General features: G+C 41.6%; 1 protein-coding gene across 5 annotated transcripts in view; it reads right to left on the reverse strand.

The window, feature by feature from the left end:
• The window catches only part of COL4A4 (collagen type IV alpha 4 chain), a 125,980-nt gene that overhangs the window by 36,720 nt on the left and 62,452 nt on the right, over positions 1-26,808 (reverse strand). For all 5 annotated transcript variants that reach the window (XM_077869030.1, XM_077869029.1, XM_077869027.1 and 2 more), the window contains 15 exons: positions 25,558-25,722; positions 22,749-22,838; positions 21,585-21,748; positions 17,852-17,924; positions 16,773-16,879; positions 15,342-15,525; positions 13,851-13,919; positions 12,747-12,854; positions 12,048-12,266; positions 9,661-9,822; positions 8,431-8,601; positions 7,489-7,632; positions 4,930-5,037; positions 3,845-4,026; positions 2,746-2,809 (listed from right to left, as the gene is read on the reverse strand). In XM_077869030.1, coding sequence (XP_077725156.1) covers positions 2,746-2,809; positions 3,845-4,026; positions 4,930-5,037; positions 7,489-7,632; positions 8,431-8,601; positions 9,661-9,822; positions 12,048-12,266; positions 12,747-12,854; positions 13,851-13,919; positions 15,342-15,525; positions 16,773-16,879; positions 17,852-17,924; positions 21,585-21,748; positions 22,749-22,838; positions 25,558-25,722 — 2,010 coding nt within the window. The remainder of the gene's footprint in view (positions 1-2,745; positions 2,810-3,844; positions 4,027-4,929; positions 5,038-7,488; positions 7,633-8,430; positions 8,602-9,660; positions 9,823-12,047; positions 12,267-12,746; positions 12,855-13,850; positions 13,920-15,341; positions 15,526-16,772; positions 16,880-17,851; positions 17,925-21,584; positions 21,749-22,748; positions 22,839-25,557; positions 25,723-26,808) is intronic.

The following is a 26,808-nucleotide window of genomic DNA, read 5'->3' on the forward strand; positions in this document are numbered from 1 at the left end:
TTGGAAAAACAGGGTTTTTTTTCCCTACATAAGAACAAATGAAAACATAGAAGATGTGATTTAAATACACACACACACCATTTTTTTTTTTTTTTTTTTTTTTTTAGTTCGTAACAATCATCAACTATATCTTAATCGGTTGAATTTTTTTTTTGTTTGAATTTTTAAATTTCCTAAAATAGCTTTAAATTTAGGCATCTATTTAGGCAATTACTTGGCACTGAGCATCTATATTCTTAGTGTTTTAGAAACAAAAAACAGAAATTTCCCCTGTTTTAGCTGCAGTAAGCACATTTCAAGCTCTCTGCAAGGGAGCTCAACCCGGTATCCTCTCAGTGTCAACTCAAAAATGAGAGCTTCCCCACTTGTAACTTCTGAAGAAGACATCTAGGTTATTCTTTCTGAAGGAGTAAATGTACACAGGTCATTTTTCTTATGGCAAATGTTGTATTATTTATGGAATGTCTCTCAAAATGCAAACCATGTTTCATTGGTGGTGAGGGAGGAGATTTTTAGTCATTCATTAATTACTTTTATATTTTGTTTCACTTTTTAAAAAGATTTTATTTTTAAGTAATCTCTACACCCAACATGAGGCTTAAACTTACAACCCTGAGATCGAGTGACATGCTCTCCTGACTGAGCCAGTCGGGTGGCCCTACTCCTTTATATTTTAAAGTTATTCATTGCATTTATAATAAAAGTAAAATATCACTGTTCATCAAATCTGTGAATTCACAGATAGTGAAGTTAAAACTAAGGTTAAAAAGGTGAATCATATTTTAGTAGGTTTAAAGAAAGCTATTAACCCAATTGTATATAAGGACAGTAATAATGTTAAAGGTTTTATGTAAACATCATAATTTAAAATATCCTGATTTTTGTTTGCTTGTTTGAATTAAGGGTTAATGAAACCTCTCTTTCTCTAAGAATATTTTTACCCACAGGTAACTGTGTTTCTATTTCCCTGGAAATCTGATTAAGGTAGAATGCCAGTTGTGTTATGAGGCAACATTGTTTTTGGCACAAGGTAAACCAAGATCTATGAAGCCAAATCTAACCTGTAGCTTTTTGTAAATAAATTTTTAATGAAACCCAGCCACACCCCTGGTTCGCATTTTGTCTGGCTGCTTTCATGCACAGTTGAGTAGTTTCAACAGAGACCACAGAGCTGAAAATATCTGTGATCTGGCCCCTCAAAAAAACACACTTGCTGACCCGTGGCTTATGGTAAAAATAACTCAACTGTAAATTATATGTGGCCCAGACATTCTTAAGTGAAATATTAACACCTGGTGGGAAATCATGGCTCCGGTCTTCTCTATGTCCTATGACTCTTGTCACTGGGACCCTAAAAGCTGTATCTATGGAGTCCTTAGAAGAGATATTAGCTTCCATGGTGCAGAAGGCTTCCAGACCAAGGTAGACACTGCCCACCAGTGTGGATCTGGTCTCCTTGTACCCGAGCTGTCACTTATGGAGAGGCAGTCACTACAAAGATTGCTGAGAGACCCCCACTGAGACCTTGTGTACAACAAGCATACTATTCTCTATCTGGTACCCTTGGATCTGAATGCCAAATATGGATAATTTGGGTCTTGAGTGTTTGACTATCAAGCAATCTAGCAGAGTCTAAAGAGAACCCCTTGGTTAGTATCCAAAATATATAAAGAACTTATGAAACTCATATCCCCCAAAATGAATAATCCAATTAAAAATGGGCAAAGACACAGACATTTTTCCAAGGAAGACATCCAGATGGCCAACAGATACATGAAAGGAGGCTCAACATCACTCATCATCAGGGAAATGCAAATCAAAACCATCATGAGATACCATCTCATACCTGTCAGAATGGCTAAAATCAACAACACAAGAAACAACAGGTATCAGCAAGGATGTGGAGAAAGGGGAGCTCTCTTGCACTGCTGGTGGGAATGCAAACTGGTGCAGCCACTGTGGAAAACAGTATGGAGGTTCCTCAAGAAATTAAAGATAGAGCTACCCTACCATCTAGTGTATTTCATTTCCCCCCAAAATACAATACTAATTCAAAGGGATACATGCACTCCAATGTTTATAGCAGCATTACCTACAATAAACAAATTATGGAAACAGTCCAAGCATCCATCATTTAATGAATTGATAAAGAAGATGTGGGTGTACACACACACACACACACACACACACACACACACACTAGAATATTATTAGCCATAAAAAGGAATGAGATCTTGCCATTTGCATCAATATGAATGGAGTTAGAGGGTATTGCTCAGTGAAATAAATTAGAGAAAGACAAATACCACATGATTTCACTCATATGTGGGATCTAAGAAACAAAACAAATGAGCAAAGAGGAAAAAGGGAGAGAGAGAGGCAAACCAAGAAACAGACTCTTAACTATAGAGAATAAACTGATGGTTACCAGAGAGGTGGGGGTGGGGGGGGAGGATGGAGGTGATAGGATTAAGGAGCACACTTGTGATGAGTGAGCACCGGGTGATGTGTGGAAGTGGAGTCCCTATATCGTACACTCGAAGCTAATATTACACTGTATCCTAACTAACTGGAATTTAAATAAAAACTTTTTTAAAAACTTAAAAAATAAAGATAAAAAGAACCCCTTGGATGTACAGTTTGTTTGATGTATTTTACTTTTCATGCTAAATGTGCGTGCTCACAATGTTCCAAACACTCAGGACTGTGAACTTGGTGGATGGCTGCTGTGTTTCCAAAGCATACCTTTAGGTCCTCTCATTCCATCAATTCCTGAAAGTCCAGGAGACCCTGGAGAACCTGGCTCACCCTGACAGTTTAACAAAACAAAAGACTTTAGTTTGGTTTCAAATACAAATGACATATGCATAACATGACCCAGTTATAATTTTCCATAACCAATTTCCATACATTTGCAGTGGTAAAGAAAATTAGAAGTGCATTGCAGACATACTACTCCATGTGTCTAGCTTTTAAAAGCTGCTACAACTCCAGTATTAGAGGTGCCAAAAGGTTCCATCCAATTCTCTATTCTTGATTACAAAACAGTAATTGTATCCCATAATTTGAGTTTTAAGTTTCAGATGAGCAAATTAATACCAAATAAAATATTGTTAGAAGACTTTTTTTTTTTTACCAAAAATTTGAAAAATCTATTTGGTTCCAAAAGATGGGTAGCAAATTATATACATCTTTTAGAAGTTGTGATGTAGGCTTAAGACACATATTGTACCTCTTGGCTTCTCAGGGAAGTATTTTACTCATAGTTATGAAAACCAAAGGTATTTACAGCAAAATCTGTGATATCTGCAATCATACAGGAAGGCTTAGAAACCAGAATTTGGGGACACCTTGGTGGCTCAGTGGTTGAGCATCTGCCTTTGGCTCAGGGTGTGATCCCCGGGGTCCTGGATCGAATCCCACATTGGGCTCCCTGCGAGGAACCTGCCTATGTCTCTGCCTCTCTCTGTGTGTCTTTCACGAATAAATAAATAAAATCTTAAAAAAAAAAAGAAACCAGAATTTGGGTTATTTTTCAGAGGACTCTTCACTCTGATAAACCAGCAGTCATGAGGGAAGTTTCTGTGGAGCTGTCTAATCTAGGCTGGGAGGGGCAGGTGGTACGTGAAGTGAGTGACTCTCCCAACCACCAGTGGAAACAGGCATGACCACTTGCCAGAAATTATAGTTACATCATGGCTTTCCAGAAGGCTCCATTCTTCCCTTCCCTTCTAAAACCCAGTAAAAGGGCAATGATGTTTACAGATAGATTATAACTACTTATGGGCATCTGAAAGCAAAAAGGTCTTATCATTTTTTCCCTCCCCAACTGGCAGCCACTTACCTGGTCACCTGGAAATCCCGGAAAACCAATAATCCCTCTCAGCCCAGGTGAGCCTGGGGGGCCTGGGGGGCCAGGAAGCCCTGGCTGCCCGGTTCTCCCGGGCTCCCCTCTGTGAAATCCAGGTGCTCCGAATCTTCCAGGCTCTCCTCTCCTCCCCGGCATCCCTGGATTGCCTTTATCACCTAATGGGGTTGGAAGTGTTACAAACCTCTCCAAGGAAATCCTGGGCTGGGCAGTAGCGAGGCTGAGGGTTTGGGTCCTATATTTAGGAGATGAAGCCGAAGGTTTGAGGAATCCTAGTTCCTGCCCTAAGCCATATTGTGATGGTTTGGGGCCTCAGTGGGAAAGAAGCATCCAGGATGAGACTCAGGAAGGCATGAAGAGACTCTATGATAGACGAGCATGTGGGGTTGTTTGCTTTGTTACACACTCATTTTACAAATGAAGAACTTACCCAGGGCAGTTAAAAAACATTCGCTCCCCTAAACACTAATGAAAGAGAGAGCCAAGATAAGAGCCCTGGCCTCACACACACTAAAACTGAACTTCGGGGGATAGAGAATACATATGTGGTGATCAAAATCCTCGCCACACACCATTTCTGGGGAGCAGGAGCCCAGGCATCGGGGTGCTTGTTACAAAGGCAGAGTTGGGCCTACCCCAGACCAGTCGATCCAGAATCTGCATTTTTACAAGAGCCCTAGGGATTCATGTGCACATCAAAGATTGAGAAGCACTGCTCAAAATGACCTGGACAATCGTCACTGTGTTACTCGTTTTAATACCAGTCACCACAAATGGGGGTACTTTAAAGCTGGAACTGGTATTAGATATCTAATCTTAGGATTGATCCAGGTTTGGAAGATCCAAATCTATACATGCGTATGAACTTTAAATTCTGACATGGAAAAGCAAAAGAAAAATGCAGCATGAGGTTAATCTGTGTATATTTGTGTCTTAAAAAAAAAAAAAAAGTGGCCTTCCCTAATCTTAGCATTATTAGGAAAGCTGCCTCATGCATGCTTGTTTGGATCATCTATAAAGGTCAACTCATTTGATATGGTTAAAAAAAAGTGAGCATTTACCTTCTTCTCCTGGGAATCCATCATCTCCTGGAGGTCCAGGTTCCCCGGTTTTCCCTTTTTGGGAAAAGACCGCCATCTCTCCTTCATCTCCTGGGGGTCCTCTCGCTCCTTCAGATATGAATTATGCAAGAGAAGGACAAACAGAAGCACCATACACGTGATTCTTCTGTGACCACACTTCATGTCCAGTTTCCAAATCCTCATTTTGCTCACTAAGCCTTATTTATGTTTACAGCTTGCACAGTATCAGCACAGTATCAGCACAGTATCAATGGATTTCCTAAAGGAAGGGCTGAGCCTTTTTTATGTTCCCTTCCCAACATGTCCAGCAAAAGGGTCTGGGGTACAGGGAGTGACTGGTGAATGCTTGCTAAATTCAGCCAAGTGGGTCTCAGGGTCTTGGGTGAAAAAAGGTAGGCTTGAAAAGTTCCAGATCTAAAATCATGGCTCTTCATCCAGTAAGATGTAAACTGCCCGTCTCACATGTCCCAGTTCCCTGTCTTTCCCTTCCTAGCTACCTTCTATTATTTTCCTTCTGTTACAAGAACACCTATTTCAACTTGCATCTCCACATCGAGAATTCTGGAAGGTAGGAAGACTAGACGATATTTCCATCTGATCTTCATAAACTGTCCCGACGTAGAAGTGTGCTCCAGTGGGCTCATACCAGTGTGGTGAGAGCCAATTATTAACAACCCAAGAATTTCGTAAGCCAGTTGTTAAAGGGCTGGCAGCTTTAAATCAGCCATGGTGGGAGTATTTACACCAGCGGAGCAAATACCAATCAGGGCATATTTTTAAAAAAGAAGTTTTTTTTTTTTAAAGAGTTTATTTATTTATTCATGAGAGACACACACACAGAGAGAGAGAGAGAGAGAGAGAGAAGAGGCTGAGACACAGGCAGAGGGAGAAGCAGGCTCCAGGCAGGGAGCCCGATGTGGGACTCGATCCCGGGTCTCCAGGATCAGGCCCTGGGCCAAAGGTAGGCGCTAAATGGCCGAGGCACCCAGGGATCCCCAAAAAAGAAGTTTTTTATATAAATTCTGGTTAGTAAACAATACAGCATGGTATCAGTTTCTTAAATCTGTTTTATTTTTGGAAATCATAATAGCATAGCATACGTCACTTAATCTAAGCTAGCTAAGAGTTTAGACACTGATTCCTTGATTATACATAAAAAAATTGATAGGCTAGTAAAACAAAAAAAAAATCACAGTAGAATCAATCAAGAAATAAAAGTAATTTAAATTATATTGCAGGCTATTTACCCAAAGGGCTTTAAGAACAAAAACATTTGTTTCTCAAACTGTCAAGCATTCATTCCTCACACTGGAAATGAGATGTTACCTTCATTCTCTGCAGCCTCCTGGCCAAGGGGTAAAAGTAAATACATAACAGGGATGAGCATAGAACATTTAAACCAGTGGTCCTGAAATTTTGATTTTTTAATAGTAATGAAAACTCTTTCTTTAAAAGCTTTATTATTTACTTTAGAAAGAAGTGAGAGAACAGGAGAGGGTAGAGAGAGAAGGAGAGAGAACCTCAGGCAGACCCTCTCCATCCCACCACCAGCTGCGCATAGAGCTGAACATGAGGCTCTATGTCACGACCTTGAGATCATGACCTGAGCCCAAATCACGCTTAACCGACTGAGCCACCCAGGTGCCCTGAAAACTCCTTCCTTACATGACGCTTAGGAGACACATAACTCATGGCTCAGATGATAATGAGCTTATTCTAGTTCAGGTGTCGGCAAATTAAAGCCTGAGAGTCAAATCCCACCTGTGGCCGGTTTATGTATAACCTGTAAGCTACGCTTTTTACACATTTCCTTTGTTAGGGGGAAAGCTCAAAACAAGCAAAATATTTTGTGACGTGTGAAAATTAAATGAAGTTCAAATTTTAGTGTCTGTAAAGAAAATCTGATTGGAATGTAAATCACATTAGTGTGTTTCCATGTTGTCTCTGGCTCCTTCCACACTCCAAATGCTGAGCTGAGTGGCTTCAACAGGGACCACAGGGCTTGCAATATGTACTATCTGGCACTTTCCAAAAAAAAAAAAAAATTTTTTTAAAAAGGAAGAAAAGAAGGGAGAGAGAGGAAGAAAGAAAGAAAAGAAAGAAAGAAAGAAAGAAAGAAAGAAAGAAAGAAAGAAAGAAAGAAAGAAAGGAAGAAAGAAAAAGAGAAGGAAAAGAAAAAAGAAGAGATTAGAGAAAAGAAAAGAAATTGAACCAGGGTTTAGGTGCTCAGAGCCCTGCCTTCACCCCCTTCCCAACCAGTGAGAAAGTTCTTTCAAACCCAATAGCTATACATCAAATCACTTCTTATTTTTTTCTATTAATAGAGCAATTCATTTATCAGTTATATGCAATCAGATTGAGAGGTAAGGAAAATGAATTTGGTTTAAAATTCTAAAGCAGACACCACCAGCAATCCAAAAGGAAGAGGAATCCAAACTGCAGGACAGTCCCATTTATTTTTCAAAGACCACGTTTGTACGTTCTGATCAAATAGCACAACCACCTATATGGCCTCATCGCACAATCAGCTGCATTTACCTTTGGCACCTTTCACCCCTTGGTCTCCGAAGAAGCCAGGCCGACCATCCTCTCCCGGTTCCCCCTTTCTGCCAGGGCGTCCCTCTGGGCCAGGCTTTCCTCTCTCCCCTGGAAAACCGGGGAAGCCAGGCAGCCCCTGGGGTCCTGATGAAATGAGAACATGAACTTTTAGAAAAACATTTCATTTTATTTTTTGAAGATTTTATTTATTTATTTATGACAGAGAGAGAGAGAGAGAGAGAGAGAGAGAGGCGGAGACACAGGCAGAGGGAGAAGAAACAGATTCCCTGCAGGAAGTCTGATGTGGGACTCCATCCCAGGACCCCAAGATCACACCCTGAGCTAAAGGCAGGTGCTCAACCACTGAGCCACCCAGGTGTCCCTAGAAAGACATTTTAAAAGCCAGCATACTTCCTAACTCTGGGTTCCTTGTCATCGGCTGGGGCTGCGCCCTCCCATGGACCTCAGCTTCTGCACTGAAGGTGGACAACCGCTGTCAGCCCCGCTGCATGCAATGGCTGTACTCGCCTACTCAGGTTTCCACCCCCTAGGGCTGACGTGGAAGCCTTTATGTTTCTGAGTCCTGATCTCCTAATGCTTCAAGAGATCAGAAGCCAGGGACGTGGGGCTCATCCAAAGTGGAAGTACACTAGCCCTGACCCAAGACTTCACCGGCTCTACCCAGTGTGTTGAGCAGAAGTGTTCATGGGTTCTGTGGACTCAACACCCCACCACCTTTTCCCATTTACCTACACCAAAAACATTCTGCCCTGGAAACGACAATATAGAGGATAAGAAGAAAGGAGATGTCACTAAGGGATGGACAGTATCAGGCTGATATAACAGTAAATTCAATAGTAGGAGCATATGCAATAGCCTTCACTTGGCAGTGGATTTCAAGCTTACCAAATAGGGGTGAAATAATAGAAAAGCACTACCCACCCTTCGGGCCTGGAAGACCAGGCAGTCCATCATCCCCTAAGGGGCCTGGGACTCCTGGGAATCCTAGGGGTCCCTCTGCCCCTGGCCGTCCAGGGACTCCAGGGAGGCCTTTCATTCCAGCTGGACCCGGAGGCCCCACATCCCCTCGCTGTCCTTTCCAACCTGGGGCACCTGCGACAAACCACAGTGACAACATACGATAAATGGCCTCACACGCGCGGACAGGTAGAAAAAGTTCACGATCGCTTAAATTGTGTATCTGTGCCCACGAAGCAACATCCATCAGCTAAAACCATAGTGGCAACTCTCCCTCAGGCTCAGAACCTATTTTTCTGGCTGCTATAAATGGAAAGGGAGATTACTTGAGTGAATATTTCTCGATGGAGAGATACACGAGTGCTATAAAGAGCATTTAAAAAATGGAAAATGGAGAAGGGTGAGGGGCAAAAACATCATTTTGTATTCACTCTTGAAACTAGTAGAAGAAAGTTTTCCAGGTGTTTCCTGAAGTTCTGGCCAAGCGAACTTGGTCAGGTTGTTCACCGGAGAGAACTGCAGAAATCACAGCCACATCATCTAGTTTTTATTGGTGCTAGAAATAAAGCTGTAGTGGCAGGGTCTGCCCCAGTCTCATTATGATCCATTCAGAGGGCACTTTCCTGCCATTTGGATAAATGCAATAGGATTTAAATAACAGGTGACAAACCAAATGGTGACATGGAGATCCTACGGCAATAGCCCTCTGGCACCCTGTGTGGAGATGTACCTCTTCCTGGGTCTCTCGAGCCTCTGTGTGTCTCGTGTCTTGCTGCATGTGCCAAAAATACAAGTGTCCTGGCCACTCTGTACCTGACTTCTCAAGGTCACAACCTTGGCAGCTGATACAGCTCCTCCCCCAGCATAAAGCATAAAGAGCGAGCTGTCCTGCAGGTGGCTCTAAAGCAGCAGTTCCCCAGGCTGGGTGCCCCTCTCAGATACTGCTCCCCACTGCGTGGAATGCAACATCCATCGAGCCCATGTCTGTGCCCCATGAGGTGAGGGGGACAAGGGGAAATGACACAAAGCACCAGGAAGCTCATGCTACTTGTCATTCTGTGGAGTAAAGTCCTGTGTCTCTGCCCCAGGAGTCTCAGTCCTGCTGGTGGGTAAGAGCAGCAGGCGAGCCTGCTCCTTCCTAAGTGGGGTCAGGTCCCAGACTCTTCCCAGGGCTTGATGTGTGCTGGCACTTACCTGGACTCCCCGGGGCCCCAGGGAGCCCCGGTTGCCCTGGTATCCCTGGAGCGCCTCTTTTGCAGGAATGGCCAGGTGGACCCGGGATACCTTGAAACCCAGCACTTCCCTCTCTGCCTCTGGGACCTTTGAGACCTGGGGATCCAGGCTTGCCGGCTGGCCCTGAAATGACACAATGCACCTGTGACTCCCAGGGCCTGAAACACTAGAGTCAGCCTGCCACAAAGAGTGTATGCATTATCAGTACCAGCAACCGACATTTGATCCTGGCTCAGGGCTCAAATGAGTAAAGTCTTCCTTTTTTCTTTAAAGATTTTTATTTATTTATTTATTTAAGAGAGAGAGAGAGAGAGAGAGAGGAGATTGAGCATAGGCAGGGGAAGGGGCAGAGGAAGAGGGAGAAGCAGGATCCCAGCTGAGCAGGAAGCCCAATGTGGGGGCTCGATCCCAGGACCCTGGGTTCATGACCTGAGCCAAAGGCAGCCACTTAACTGACTGAGCGATCCAAGAGCCCCTCTCAAAGGATTTTCTTAATCCAGATGGCAGTAAGCTCCAAATGAATGGGAAAACCATGCATTAGTAATAGAGTTATTTGATAAAGTTACACAGACAATAAAGAAGTTGCTTAGGCAAATGTAAAAAACAGGCAGTTCTTCTTGATTTTAATTAACCTCTGACATCGTGGTAGATGGGCTTTACACCAAATCTCCACAATGCTTACACATCCAGTTTGCACTGAATGGATGTTCTTTTGGTAAGCTGCTTCATCACTTGAACTCTTAAATTTCTATTTATTGGAAAAGCAGTGTCATAATTTTCAGGAAAAGAAAAAATCAATCCCCCACCTCCCCATGCCCTAAACTAAAAATCTATTTTACTGTTCCACGTTTTCATTGTACTTCTGCTCGTACGTTTACATTTTTAAAGTAGTAACCACAGCACACCATCGTTGGATTATTTCACATTGCACGTTAATCTGCAAAGGTTTTCAATTTTGTTGTAATCTTTATAAAGGTGATTTTAGTTGCTAATCGCTGAATGGCACTCCTTGGAGTGTGTGTGTGTGTGTGTGTGTGTGTGTGTGTGACTTTATTCCTATTTGTTCCTCTCTTATGGATGATACAGGATTATTTCATATTAATCCTCCTGTTCTACTGAACACTTCCCTTACATACATTGTCACAAGGGAGACAGTAGGATTCCTAAATCAAAATTATTTTCATTGACTCACATAATGTATTATCTCGCTTCTTTCCAACCAACTGGGATTTTGTACAGAGTAAGCTCACTCCCTGTGACACAGAACAGTGGCTTAGCCCCCTGCCCTCCGTTTGCCCTGTAGTATGATACTATTGTGGCTACCTAATACATACTGGCTCATCCCCTGTTAGAAAAGAACCAGAACAGTGTTTGTAAAAGTCTGGTCTGGGATCCACTCTTGGTCACCATCACCCGAGGGGCTGACGTTCAGACTGGACTGCTAGGAGCCACCCAGTTCTGATGTAATGAATCAAAATTCCTAAGACCAAGGCCCAGAGGATGATGATGATTTTTTTTTAGAGATTTTATTTATTTATTCATGAGAGAAACACAGAGAGAGAGAGGCAGAGACATAGGCAGAGAGAGAAGCAGGCTCCTCCCAGGGAGCCCAATGCAGAACCCGATCCCAGGACCCAGGGATCATGACCTTAGCTGGAGGCAGGCGCTCAACCACCGAGCCACCCAGGTGCACCGAGGATGATGATTTTAAGGACCCTGACCCAAGATTATTTTTAAGTACATGAAAGACTTCTGCTGCAGATCCTGAAGAATCCTAGTGATTCTGGAAACAAATGGAAGCCTGGGCCAGGATCATCTCCCCATCTTCGTCGCCCGCTACCCCTGCTGGAATGAAAATCCCTCCATCCTATCACCTGTCCAAGTAACACAGCTTGTGTGCTAGGGCCCAGCCCTGATGATGTTCACATCATTGCACACTGCTCTACGCCCCCCACCCCATCCCAGAACTGCCCTGCTCTTACAGACTGTCCTCCCTCAATGTGGCATTGCCAGTGGGCAGGTGACCCCGGTCCCGGGTCCTGGGGCATTTAGAGCACAAACATGCCATCCTGAGTCTAAAGCAAGCGGATACCCAGTAGCTGCTGAACCAAACTGAATTGACTGAGCCATGGATTTGAAAGCAATCGGTAAAATGCAAAGGCAACGCTGAGGATGCAGGTTACTTGAAATGTGACCAGTGCTCACTTATGAGGGAAGAAGATGTTTAGAGGGCAGATTCTGCATTCTACATTTCTAAGGCTAGATAGTCTAAATACTCTTCAATATTTAGCTGTGTTCCAGGGCTGAGCCAGCTTTGGGGACCACAGGGACAGCGCAGCCCCTCATACCTGCAAACCCTGGACGTCCTGAATCACCTCTGTGTCCTTTGGACCCTGGCACTCCGGAAGGACCTCTCTTTCCTGGGGGGCCTGGGAGGCCATAGGCAATGTCTCCCATCATTCCTTTCTGACCATTTGCTCCACGAGAACCAGGAAAGCCTGGCGGCCCAAGAAGGGAGGACCCCTTTTCACCTTCAAAACCCGGATCTCCCATGTCACCACGAAAACCTGTTGAAACAAATTGATTAAACTGTTAAATGTACACATAGAGAACCAATACAAATGTAAGACTACTACTTTGATAAAAGCACCTTTTTTAAAAATACAGGGGTATTAACTAAAATTAAGAATAACCTAATAAGCAACGTTGCTTTGCCACCTTGTGTAGGAAAATACATTGTGATTTTGTATTTCCTAGAAGCCAGTGTTTCCCTAATTGCTTTCATCCACTGGTAGTCTGTCTGGACTGAACAGTTTCTACCAAACAATAGGCCAATAATAGCCTGTAACTCATGCTTCAGGTGGAAGGAGCCCCGAGAACTTACAAAATTATCAGAACCTAAAAGTTATCAAAACATAGGTAAGAGCTTAATGTTTCAGGAAAAGACACCTCACTCCATTACATAGGGATCCCTGGACCACCTGCTTACTAAGGTCATCGAGTTTTGGAGTTATATACACATTCTCAAATGAAGAACACTGATTTACCGGGTGGACCGGGTATCTCTGACATTCCTGGTTTGCCACGCTGACCTTTTGGCCCATCCAAGCACCTCAACCCTGGAGCGCCTTGAGGACCTGGAAATCCCTTTGGTCCTAAACAATGACAACAAAACACAGACTCCATAAAACACAAATCAAATGAGAACAAAATAAGGTGGATTAAAAAGAATCTGTGCTGTCTTTTTCAGAGTATTTCTACTTTACGTAACTGTTGCCTCGCCTGGTTTACATAATCAATCTGTGAATCATGTGCTCCACACAATCATGTGTTTCAAAGACAGCAATTGTGTTAATGTACTTTCTCAGAAGCCATTCTGTAAAGGATTCTCCCTAAAAGCCTTTGAGACGTGTACCACCACTCGGATGAATCTTTTGGTGCCTTCCCATGCTCTGTCTCAACACAAATATTTGAACACAGCCCCTCCTTGTAGAAGGGGGGGAAGGCATGCAGCTTGTGGCCTGCTGAGAAAGCCCCGGGGTAAAGACCAAAATCTATTTCCCTACACCTTACTGTATTTGCCCTCAAATGAAGTATAGGCAAGAAGCACCTGCAAAAGGAATCAAGATTTCTTTCTTTCTTTCTTTCTTTCTTTTTTTTAACTTTCTGCGATTTTCTACTGGAAGTTCTCTGAGTTAAAATAGCTTTAAAGGAGGTACAACTGCCAACGTAAAGTCTGAGTGTTCATGTCCCTTGAGGCTCAGAAAGCAGAATAGAGTAAAACTTACAATCGGTAAAGCAAATTATCATTTTTCACTCTTGGGACATGGGAAAAGAAAGAAGGTACAGTTTTAAAATTCTCAAAAGGTAGATATTTCTACAGATGTGTAATCAAATCAAGGTAAATTTTGTTGCACAGAGATATATAGAAACAAAAACCCAAAAAACTTCTCCACCTAGGGTATGCCCAACCAGTAAACTTGAGCCCCAATGTGACTTACCACAAATGTTGTTTTCCCACAGTCCCTCAAAACCTGATGATAATTTTAGAAGTATCCTCACTAGCTGCCAGATTAACTACTGGTTCATCATCTTACCAGTTTTATTTACTCTGGGGAATATATAAAACAGCAATTTCCCATTGATCCTACCTGGAGGTCCATCAAAACCTGGGGGCCCTGGCCTCCCAGGGTAGGTGACGTTACAAGAAATTGTATCACCTGGAATGAAAAAAAACAAAACTGGCATTCATTCAACCAATAGCCTCACATAATATGAATTTCAATGATAACTCAATAAAGATGTTTTCTTCATAGAGTATATGTGGAATTTTAGGGGAAAAGAAGAATCCCAAGTACTGTGAGACCATTTGAACTGCCTTTATTATGATTTTCTAAAAAAAATATGTCCTGAAAGCTGAGCTTCAACTGTCAGACTGCTATAGATACTAGGGAAATAAGAAGAATTCCAAGAAGTATTAGTTTTAATAACCTAAAAAAAATAACGTATTGACAGGCCCAATGATATTCAATACAATGGAGTCAGAAGACCTGGTTAAGTCATGAAGGAGGAGCGATATTGAACAGTTAGCTCAGAGGACTGGACACCTGGAGTGTCCAACTGTTCAGTCCAGTGTGGGAGGCTGCAGGGATGAGGACACTCGATGATCTGTTAATGCCAGATGCCACTTCCTGAGGGCCTGCCATGGGTCTGGGGCTTCACGTGTATTGTCGCTTGGTTTTTCTAATGACTCTGCAGTATGGTCAATGTCATCCCCCATTTTCACTGGTGAAGACAGGAAGACTCCAAAAACCTGTGCCTCTCAGTTCCCTCCTCCCCCTTTAAAAGGGAATGTTTCTCTTTTATAACAGAACTAATGGATTACAATGTCATCAAAAACATATCAACTGAATAAAAAATAATGTTAGATTTTGATGGGTCCAGAACCATAATCTTAAACCTTAGTGAGGACCAGATTATTGATTATTGCTATGTGGTCAAAGCAGGAACCAAAGATACTATCTCATTTTAACACCTCACAATTCATAATGTAGCCCGAGACGTAGGCACATATTATAAAAGGAAAAAAAAAATCTTGAATAAATCTTTCTCCAGCCCTTTCAAAGTTTTCAGCTCAAACTCAAAGCAAGTCACTTTATTTGTTTAAATTCAGATAACTGTCAAATATATTTGAAATCCCTTCTCTTTTTTTTTTCCTTCTAGAATGCTTACAAATGGATTTTCAAGGACAATCATGTGTTTTTCAAATGAAATACTAGCGTTTTTATTAAGATACACCACACTGTCTCAAAAGACTGTAAACAAATAGATATTTTGAATATGTATGTAAATTTAATACGGACTGCAGGAGTTGGTACTGAGAAATGAATGGAAGGCAATTTTGGTATGCCAGACAAATAAACAGCAACAAAGACATTTTAGTATTTTAAGAATTTGTTTTAAATATTGATTGTGCTGTAATGCTTTTATTTGTTTGACAACATTCAAGGTCTGAAGAGCAGCTAGAAGGAATTTTATTGAACGGTTCTGCTGTAGCTATGATAGCTTTGCCCAGAAGAGAGGATCACTTTAGCTTCCACGCTTTCCCTTGTCATTCTGTAACACAAAACATTCAAAATTACCTTTCTGGCCCTTCAAGCCCCCGAAGCCCCTCTCGCCAGGGCGGCCTGGAGCTCCTGGTTGTCCTCTCTCTCCTGGTGGACCAGGAAATCCCAGACCTGGTTGTCCCCTGGGTCCTGTTCTGCCTGGGGGCCCTGGTGGTCCAGGAGACCCTTTAGCACCTGGGGCTGCATCCTCATGACCACCCTGGGAATGGGTGCATCATGAGTCAGTTACAATCATTACAAGTTCATGAGTTCAAAGCAGTCATTGTCATAAGCTATAGAAACACATGGAAAAACCTTATAATTCCAGTAGACAGTTACTCAATAGCAAACCTAATTTTAAATGATTAATTCAGATTCTTGTTCATATTCTAACTAAATATTTACAAACATATATATGCTATGGGGGGGTGGTTAGGCCTCAAATAGAGAAAGCCATGTGTGTGTTATGTGTTGAATACGGAATTAAGAAATCTTACATGAGAACAGCTCTCTAATATCAAAATAATAAAATACAGAAATATGTAAATTGAGAGAGGTAGGAGGCTTACAAATTAAACAAATAGGCTCGGATGTATTTGATATTGTTGCCCTTCTTGTTGTTATTCTTATGAGAAGATACAGGGATAGACTCAATCCCCTCCACATCTTCTCCTGCTTAAGATTTTGACCTTTGGTTAACTGTCTAGTTTGGTTCGTCTGGCAACTTCATACAAACTGGATGTCGAGTACATCACAAGGCAACATTGTTTATGGTAAAACCAATCCCTGGCTGCAAACCATGCATCTGGTCCGGAAAGCTAGGAAGATATTTACGGAGCCCTTGTTGGGGGGGGTCTCTCGAGTGGTGGTCGACCCTTTCTTGCTTGCCACTTCCCCTATGTACCTCTTCACCCGAGGAACAGACCAACAGTCATTATCAGGACCCGTGTTCTATCCTCCGCCCTACAGAGTTAACTGAACAGGCCTGAGGTCATTGGGGGCTTTGTAGATACGAGGGCCCCAGAAACAGATAAATACCATGAGAATGATACAAAGGCCAAAAACAGGACAGGAAGTCTTGGCATGACTAAACTTCCAACTGCAATTATTCTACACCATTTTTTTAAAAGATTTTATGTATTTATTCATGAGAGACAGAGAGAGAGAGACAGAGACAGAGGCAGAGGAAGAAGCAGACTCCATGCAGGGAGCCCGATGTGGGACTCAATCCCAGGCCTCCAGGATCACGCCCTGGGCTGAAGGCAGGGGCTAAACCGCTGAGCCACCCAGGGATCCCCCTACAGCATTTATAATAACCATCTTTTTGTGGCAATCAACCAAAGATGGCTCTGATTACAGCACATTGGCAGTTCACTGCATTGTAGTTTTAAATGAGAAAGGAAAAACAGAGGCTTTATAACCATATAAGAAAATGAAATTCTGTAGTCAAAGAAGAATTATACATACCGGGAGGCCTGGATCCCCCTTTTTTCCAGGAAGTCCATCCCGACCATGTTGTCCCTGTTGTCCTGGAAATCCTGGGAGCCCATCAGGACCTCTTTCTCCTTTTTTCCCTGGGAACAAAGTCCAAAAGATATTCCAGCCCTTCTCAGCAGTGGGTGAAGTAGGAGGAAACACAGGACAAAGAGAAAAATGATGACCTTGCCTCTGTGTGGGCTGGTAGAGACTCCTCTGAGTGTCTCAGTTGACTAACATCACACAAAGACAACCATGCAAAAGTCAGAGGGGAGAATGACAATTGCCAAGCCCACTGACTCTCTTATTTTGGAAGCTCTCCTTTCCTCATTCTGACAGGGAGGTTGTGTGTGGAGGCACCGATCACAACAGCATCTGCCCCTGCCTGTGTGGTGCCAAATATGGAACTCCATCCCCTGGCGATGGTGAACAGGGGAGCAGCCCATGGTTGTGCACTTCCCCCAGGCTAGTCCAATTCTTCCTAAAATGTTTTTCAAGCTGGAGCTGAGAAGGTAGAGCTTGCCTTCTTTCTGTAAGAACTTGGAGCTTCTGGTAGGAGGGGCAGTATATCCACAGCCCAGGAAAGCTAGTCTTGGGGAGAAATGCAGATGGTACCAAGAAAGATACAAGATGCAGAAGGAATCTTCTGGATCCAGCTATCCCAGTGCAAACCCTACATCTAATACTTCCAATTTTGTTTGGGTGAGTCATTAAATTACATTTTTTTTTCTCTAAAACTACTTCAAGCTGGGTTTCTATCACGACCAAAGTAGTCTTGATTAATACAGGATGCTATAAGGCACTGAAAACAGAGTAGCCAAGTCAAGTCGGTCTTGTGTCAAACCCAAGTTCACAATAATAAGGACTTGAATATGGTTTTTATGTTTTCAAATAAGAGACAGAGGATTTGAGGCCCGACAAGAAATGTGAACAGCAAGGAATATTTTTTAAGCAATCTCAACAATACTGTATCTTGTTATAGAATTGATCTGCAAGGGAAATGAATGCAAGAGGATGGTTCATGTATCATTCATTAAATGGCAGGGAACTACGTAACTGACTAGGCTCACCTTTCACTCTTGATACAACCCTGTCGCCCTTTTCTCCTTTGCTGCCAGGTGGTCCTGAGGCACCATGTTTTCCCTTGGTGAAAAATAAGAGGAAAAAATCAGTTTAATTTTGATGGGTCAAAAGTTATTCATGTACATCTAATCTCTCAGTTCTTTCCTTCTAAATCACCTGTTCTCGATTCTGGTTTGGTACTCTTAGTATCAATCTCTTCCTTGCCTTCTAAGTGGCTCCTACTTTATAAAACTGAGGCTCTTGACCTGCATTTAAAAGCTTGCAGAATCTGGATAAGGTCTGTATCAAATTCAACAGAAATATCTATCAATATCAATTTCCTGGTTTTGGTAATGTGCTATGGTTATGTATGTTATGATGGGGGAAGCTGGATGAAGGGTTATGATTGTTCAACCTCTTTAAGTCATAAAATAAAACATATCTCAAAATAAAAATTTATAACAACAATTTCTAACCGTCTTGGGCATTTTAATGCAGAATGAAAAGGAAAGAGGAGGTGCCATTAAAGCTGAAGGCAGAGGTTTAGGGACAAGAGTGTGATATGAGGGAAGTTGTGAGAAAGAGGAGGGAAAATAAGAACCTTTCTTATAACTTATGTATTTCCTCTATATAGCAAGTAAACAAATAATTTTGACCAATGGACTCATCATCTTTTGACCTCAACATTGCTCTGAGACTCAATGTTTGGGTCATGGTTTTATAAGCATTATGTATTATTGAATATTAAGCCATGTCAGAAATCTGGAAACCTACCATCGGTATATGAGAGTGGCCAAGCATCATAGTAAATACAGCTACACTATACGTAGCTTAAGGTTACTTATTCGGTGATCTTGAAAATCAAGAAACACAGACAAGGATTTTTTTTAAGATTTTATTTATTTATGAGAGACATAGAGAGAGAGGCAGAGACAGGCAGAGGGAGAAGCAGGCTCCATGCAGGGATTCCGATGTGGGACTCGATCCCGGGTCTCCAGGATCACGCCCTGGGCCGAAGGCAGGCTCTAAACCACTGAGCCACCCAGGGATCCCCCACAGACAAGAATTTAGTCAGAAGTGAAAATGACTGAGCTAACCATTCTTTTCTCACACAGATGCCACTTGGTCTTATTTTCACGCAATCTTGCAACATGCTCATGCAAGCTTAATTATCTTTCTTAACTGGCACTTTATAGGCAGTTCACTGCTAAGAGAAGAAGGTGCCAGTAGAGATAAGCATAATGGCAGGATTAAGCAATAAGAAAGAAGAAGTCAAAACTGTTCACAAGAGGCTTAAAAACCCAAATGGCAAAAATGCTTAGGAGTCATTTGTTGTAGAGAAAAAACAGTTCCACACACCCACTCAAGACCCCGAGGAGGATCACTGTAGTATAACATTCTGCGTAATGATGTTTATGAGACACCAAAAAGGTGGGTGAAATAAATTTCTGAATAGAATAAGATTAGACAGAAAAGGAACTTTAAAAATTGTAAAGTACTAATATAGGTTGAATGTTGCTTGCTGTTGAATTTTTCCTGTCCTGACAAAAGGACAGAGCCAAAGTACATGAGACACAGTAGTTAGTCCAAGAGGCAGATGATGATAACGTCCTTCTGATGGATAAACTATCAACACATAAAATCATTCACTGAGCATGTGAACTATTTCCTTTCCTGAAAGACAATGTCAGTAGAATGAAGCCAGGGACCAGCTTCTGAGAGAGGAGGTGTCCGGGGAAGTGAGAGCATCTACAATGATCAACTGTGGTTACTCTGTGCTCTTTTCTTGTATCCATTCTTCTTCCTCACCACTTTCCTTCCAGGGTGCCCCAAAGTACGGACCTAATCTCCAACTATGACCACACTGTGATGAATTTAATGTAGAGAAGTCATATGGAGGGAATCACACACAGAAAAATACCATCAGAAATATAATCTGCCCGAAGAGGTAAGCCTTAGAGCAACTGAATTACATAGAGCTCAGCTAGGGCAACCCTGGACGAACTAGTAATTCACACACAAAGATGTTAGCCCTGAGAAGCAACTCAACAGGAAGCCACAAAAATACTTTAGAATCAGTATAATCTTCATTAAGAAGATTGAGTAGAAACATGAAAAAATGACTATGCTATAAGCCTGAATTTAAAAAGCAGACCATAAAATGCAAAATACTTAACAGCTGTCACCATGTTCATTCAACACACACGCATTAAAGAATTAGCTTCTTGCCAGGTAGACTTTGCGAGTGTGCTTTGCACGTGTGTCAAAAGTAGTATATGGACAGCCAGATTGTCACTCTCACTTAAGGCTCTCAGACTGGAGCCTTGTTTTCATGGCATTTCCTGGGGACGATGGAAAGGAGCACATACATAGGGGAAGCTGGTTAGGCTCCAGGTCACCCCAGGATTGAGGATCTTCAGTAAAGACGGGACAAGTGGGCTGTGTCCCACCTCCAGAGGAGTGCCCGTAGGACCCTCTGAGCAGCCAAGTAGCTGAAAGGTTGTTCCTCAACTTGAGTCACTTGTAATGGTGAGTGAAGGCAAACCATTTCAAAATAAATCCATCTGCTCTGTGGCATGAGATATCACATAAACCCTGACAAAGCCAATATTTGTATCTCCAGCTTGGATCTCTCATCTGAATCCCGTACTTGAATATTATCTCACCACCTATTCAACATCTCAACTTGCTGGTTTAACAGGCCTCTCATATTTAAGATGTACCCACCAAGACTGCTTTCTTTTTTTTTTTTAAGATTTTATTTATTTATTCATGAGAGACAGAGAGAGAGAGAGAGAGAGAGGCAGAGACACAGGCAGAGGGAGAAGCAGGCTCCATGCAGAGAGCCCGACGTGGGACTCGATCCTGGGTCTCCAGGATCACACCCTAGGCTGAAGGCAGCACTAAACCTCTGAACTGCTGCCCCCAAGACTGCTTTCTTCCCCACTCTCCACACCTACTCCTCATATTGTCTTCCCTATTTGGGTTTCATCCTTAACTTTTCTTCTTCTAAGATCCCATGTCCAACCTAAAAGCCCATCTGTTAGCACTGTCCACAAAACATCTCAAGAAGATGACCACTTCTCGTCATTCCCAGCACCAACACGTTAATCTGTCTTCCATTACATTTCACCAGGATTACTGTAATCATCACCCAGCTCATCTCCTACTTCTTCTCTTGTCTCCTGTGATCTGTTCTTACCAGAGCTACCTGAGTGATCCATTTGAAGCTAACATTAGATTATGTCTCTCTCTTAAGGCTTTCCACTGGCTATTCCATGTCACCCAGAGTAAAAGGTCAAATCCCACCCACCTACCAAATCCCATGCTCTGCAACTCCTCCTAACCTCCAGCCACTTTTTTGACTTCATCTCCTCCAGCTCTGACCCTCAAGCCACACTAGATGGTGATGGCCTTTATCATCATCAGCCATATGCACTCATATTTTTGTTACATAGAATGTGTTCATCCAACTCCTTGGAGTCCCCAGGAGGGCAGAGACTGTGCTCTGCTCTTTACTGTATCCCCAGCACTGAGAACAGCACCTGGAACATAGCAGGTGCTCAATAAATTTTAGTTTGATGAATGAATGAATAAATGATGATTTTTTGATCATTAATATATGCATAGGCTCAAACATAAAATCTATGTCATACTATACATTAAAAAGTGGTACAATTGAATTTTATCTCTATCTGTCTCTTTCAACTATAAAGATTGTTACTGGTAAGAGCTACTCACTGGTGATCCTGGAGATCCTTCAGCACCAGGAGGGCCTGGGTGACCTTTCTCTCCAATCCACCCAGGGAGCCCCAAGTCTCCCTTACTACCCTGCCTTCCAGGAAGTCCTGGAGGGCCTGGTGGGCCCATGGGACCAGGCTCACAGGCACAGAGCCCCGCATTTCCTAGACAGAGGATAAAAGGCAGCTTTGTCATATTTCCTTCATAAAATCCCAAAAAGCCTTTACTAAATAAAACCAATAATGCAAATAAGAATAGAAGGGTCTCATGTACGTAGTTTTTATCACACACAACTATTAATGTGTGATTTGGGGCCTGGGGCACTGTGTAGGGGTACCTAGGCATGGTCTGTTGGGGGGCAGATATACCATTTCTAGACAAAGGGGATGTTTTGGGTCTTTAAAAAATCCATCTTAACAAACTCTAGGGGGAAAAGCTGACATGCAATTCTACCAAAGAAATTTTTTAAAATGAAACATCTTATTTTTAAAAGTATGAAAGTCTTTTATTTCTTTTCCTGAAGAAACAGGAAGAAAATTGGGTTGGAGCATAAACTCTAAACAAATAAATAAACAAAATAATATGTGAAAAAGGATTATATGCATTATATAGGATTATACAATATGCATTGCATATTATAATTGATAATTCCCTACAATGCATTTTCTAACATTGGGACTTTTAATCTAAAAAAATATGGCTTTAGGATAATCAAAATCAGCTGTGTTTATGCTCTCATACCCACCTATCCCAAATGGTCAAAAAGGCATGAAACAACTTTTAAGGTGGAGAAACATATGGCCAGAGGCATTTGATGAGTCTGGGAAATATGGACCCACAAAGAGAAAATGAAATAAAAGATCCATACTATCATATCTCTGCTTTTTCAAGGAATAAAAAGGATCTCATGAGAAGGATCTCATGAAAAGAAGTCACCACTCTGAGACAAATTTCCCATCAGGGAAATGTTTTCTTTAGACTCTCAGATACAAGGACTTGACTTTTGGTAAGTTCTAATCACCTCATAAGCACCGCATAATGAAGAGGAGTGCTCATAGGCGTATAACACATCGAAGTGAAAGGCCCCACTGCCCACTTCATAAATGCCCTCAAGCCCCCATGTGCTGCTGTCTCCTGGAAATTCCACCTTTGATGCATACTTGCCTTTTTCTCCTTTCGAGCCTCTTCTTCCTGGAGGACCCATTTTGCCTTTTATCCCTTGTGGTCCAGGATGCCCAACACTACAATAGATAACTTCACAGTAGGGAGGGGGGAGATGAGAGAATCACAGTTTTTGTGACTGTCTTCTACAGAACAAGTGCAAGTGTCTCCTGTACTTCCATTTTCCCCTCAAGCCCACCTTTTTTCCATTCCTTTCCTATGACTCTTTCTCTCTAAGAACATATATACAAACAGACCATACAAGTGTCACAGCATATTTCTGCTGCTACAACCACTGATAAAGCCATCCTACTCTCAACCCCAATTTAGAGGTTGCAGAGCAAGGCAACAGACAACAGAACTACCAAACCAAACAATCCAACTACACAAACAAAATAACTGTATGGCAAGGATCTTTTGTTCCTCCAGTTATGAATAATTACCAAATTAAGAAAGCATAAAGCATAGCTCATAAAAGCACAAATTCAGAGACATCTGATAAAAGGTGACATAAAACACATAGAATAAATTCCTTATTCTCTCCAAATCCCAGTAAAATAGCAAACAATAAAGGAATATTATAAAAATGGGTAAGCCCACAGGACAATGAAAAACAGAAAGAGAACAACAGCAAAAAAAAAAAAAAAAATTATGAAAGAACCTAACAGACTGTGAAAAGCTGAATTCTAAGCAGGCTGTGCAGAAAGGCAGCAAAGAACACAATTTGCATTAGAAATCTCTCCCAGAATTTAGGATTTTTTTTTTTTTTAAAGAGAGAGAAAGAGAGCAGGGGAGGGTGTGGCAGAGAGAGAGGGAGAGAGGATCTTAAGCAGGCTCCATGCCCTGCACAGAGCCTGACGCGGCTCGATCTCAGGACCTTGAGATCATTATCTGAGCTGAGATCAAGAGGATGCTTAACTGACTGAGCCCCACCAGGCCTCCAGGAATTGGTACCTTGAAGTAGAATAACAGTAGTGCCCCAATCAGGATGACCGGTTAAAGAAACAGTTCAATCCTAAGATCTCCTTCTGGAAAATTACAACAGTAACTATGACCTCTCAGAATTGGAGGTAACAGACAATGTAGCAAGAAGAAAACTTTGAAATAAACTTTATAGTTTAAAAAGTAGATGAAGGCATTTCATTCTTAAAACATGAATAGACGGCTACAAAAGAAAACAGTAAAAACAGAATAGCAACAACAATACCCTTAGAAATTAAAAAAATATATTATGAAAGCAGAAATTGAAAAATTCTGGAGCAGAGTTGTGAGATGGAGTTGGGGGAATCTACCAGAAAGTGTGAACAGAAAGATAAAAAGGTGAAGAAGAATAAAGATGAGAGAGACATGGGGAGTGGATTCTCTAACAGGTAAATATAGAGAGTCCAGAAGGAGAAAACAGGGGAAAATGAAGGAGAAAGTATCTTCAGAGAAACATTTCAAGTAATTTTTCCAGAAATGGAGGATTTGTGTTGGCTTGAACGTGCTCACTGAGTGCCCACCAATAAATGCAAATGTACACAGAGAGGCAAGCCTTTGTGAAATTTAAGGGTATTGGGGAAAAGAAGAAAAATTTCCATGAGCTCTTAGAGCAGAGCTTTGTAGCTTTTAGAGTGTGGCCCCCACTCAGCAGGTGGTCTGTGTGTCTCCCTCTGTTCCTCCCCTTGCTCATGAGCGTGCTTTCTCTCTCTCAAATAAATAAATAAATAAATAATAAATAAATAAATAAATCTTTTTAAAAAATGCAACCTGACCTAATCTGAACAGGTTAAAAAGCTCCAGGAGAGATTTATTCAAAGAGATATTATTGATAACATATTTAATGAGCTAGAATGGAGATTTATACAATTCTAGACAGTTTGAGATTGAATTAGCAAGAAGTTATATTGAAAACCAAGCAAACACACAAAGAAAACAAGATAATTATTAACAAAATATTTTTGCTAGAAAAGTAATAATGTATATTATTATATGGCCGAACTGATGAATAACTCTTATGTAACCATTCATTGTAAATAATGAATATTTAATCAAAATAAAGATAATAACTAGAATGAATGGGTTTTGGGAGTGGAACATGTGCATATGTGCAGTGGGGTGGAAAAGAGAGCTCATTTCATCTTCTATGGAGGGAAGTCAAAAGATGAGGCTCAAACTCAAGAATGAAAAAACAGTGGGGTGCCTGGGTGGCTCAGTCGGTTAAGGGACTCTTAACTTCATCTCAGGTCATGGTCTCAGGGTCATGAGACTGAGCCCTGTGTCAGGTCCACACTGGGTGCAGGGTCTGCTTAGGACTCTGTCTCTCCCTTTAACCCCCCACCCCCTCATTTGCTCGCTCTCTAAAAAAAATAAAAAAGAATTAAGAAATAGCAATACAAGTACATTGCAGGTCACTAGAAAGGCAAATAGCAGAAAATCCAACTACTTGTGTGAAAATCTCCCCTGGGGAGGAAGGAGTAGAAGGATTGCCTGGTATGGCAAATCTTCACAACAGGCTTCATAGAACTGTTTGATTCTCAAGTTGAGTCCCTCTATAACTCTGATAAAAATTAAAACTATGTTTAAAAAATAAAAATATTAATTTACAAAATTCCATAATTCACACTTAAATTCTCAACCAAATATTTTCATATGCTTTAGCTGATGTGATATCCAACATCAGTCTACATTTTTTGTATTATTGATAATACTAACTTGGCTCATGAAATATTCAATAATTAAAAAAATGTTTAGAAAGTCATATTTTCCACATGACACTGTAATTATCACATGCAACATAAATGCCAATAAACATGAATAAAGAGCATTTTACCATCTGATCCTGGGGGTCCTTGCAGCCCTGGTGCTCCGGGCAACCCAGGAGGTCCCGGTTTCCCTGGTTTTCCTGGACTTAAATCCGCTCTCCCTGGGATACCAGCTGCCCCTGGAAATCCTGGATGACCAGGAAATCCTCTTGGTCCAGGGGGTCCCATCATGCCTCCAAGAGAAATTGAGAATGAAAACCACATATATATCTCTCAGAATAAACTTTCATTTAGAAGAAACAAAAATCAGTACATTCTTCCTTAGGCTGTAAATTTATTTATTTATTTATTTATTTATTTATTTATTTATTTATTTATTTATTTATTTAAATTTATTTATGATAGTCACAGAGAGAGAGAGGCGCAGAGACACAGGCAGAGGGAGAAGCAGGCTCCATGCACCGGGAGCCCGATGTGGGATTCGATCCCGGGTCTCCAGGATCGCGCCCTGGGCCAAAGGCAGGCGCCAAACCGCTGCGCCACCCAGGGATCCCGGCTGTAAATGTTTTTAAAAGAAAAAGAAATGTACTTCAAAATTAACTTAATAGTGCAGCCATCAAAATACCTCACTTTCTTTGAAATTAGCATACAAATGGAAACCGGTTTGAGGAATCAGATTTTCTTACTTTTTCTCTATCATTTAGGGTTATGGGGGGGGGGATACGTATTATTTGATTAAAAATATTATTTTCAATCTCTCCACTTTAATAATTTGGTTAATCTGAATGAGTAAGTTAGCACATGTAGTGAATAAAAATATGGACTCTTAGGTCATCTATGTGAGACATAACATACCAAATCTTTCATAGCAAGTCAGGTGGTGGGAAGGCCAAGAGGTGCTGGATTTGAACCCGACCTCTCTCTCTCCAGCCACATGTACTTAAAATAAGCTACTGAACTTTTTAAATCATCTATATCTACCTCAGAAGCTTGTTATGAAGATTAAATAAAATAATTCATGCAAGGACCTTATACAATATCTGGTCATTGCACATACTCAATGAATGCAGAGATAAATAGATGTTCAGTGTGTTGTGAGGTCGCAGTGAGTCAAAACTGAATCCTGCTTTCCCTTGACGCTCTCCTAGCAAGAGGTAACGTGTTCCTTTCCCCTTGAGGGTGACACCCTTTTGTGATTGTTTGGACTAATGAAGTACAGCAGGAGTGACGTTATAGATATAAGACCCTGGGAATAGGTCATTAAAGATGATTCAGCTTCTGCCTTGTGAGCTGAAATGCTTGGGATTGGAGTTCTGAGC

This window comes from Canis aureus, chromosome 24 (genome assembly GCF_053574225.1).
Source record: "Canis aureus isolate CA01 chromosome 24, VMU_Caureus_v.1.0, whole genome shotgun sequence".
Lineage (NCBI taxonomy): Eukaryota > Metazoa > Chordata > Mammalia > Carnivora > Canidae > Canis > Canis aureus.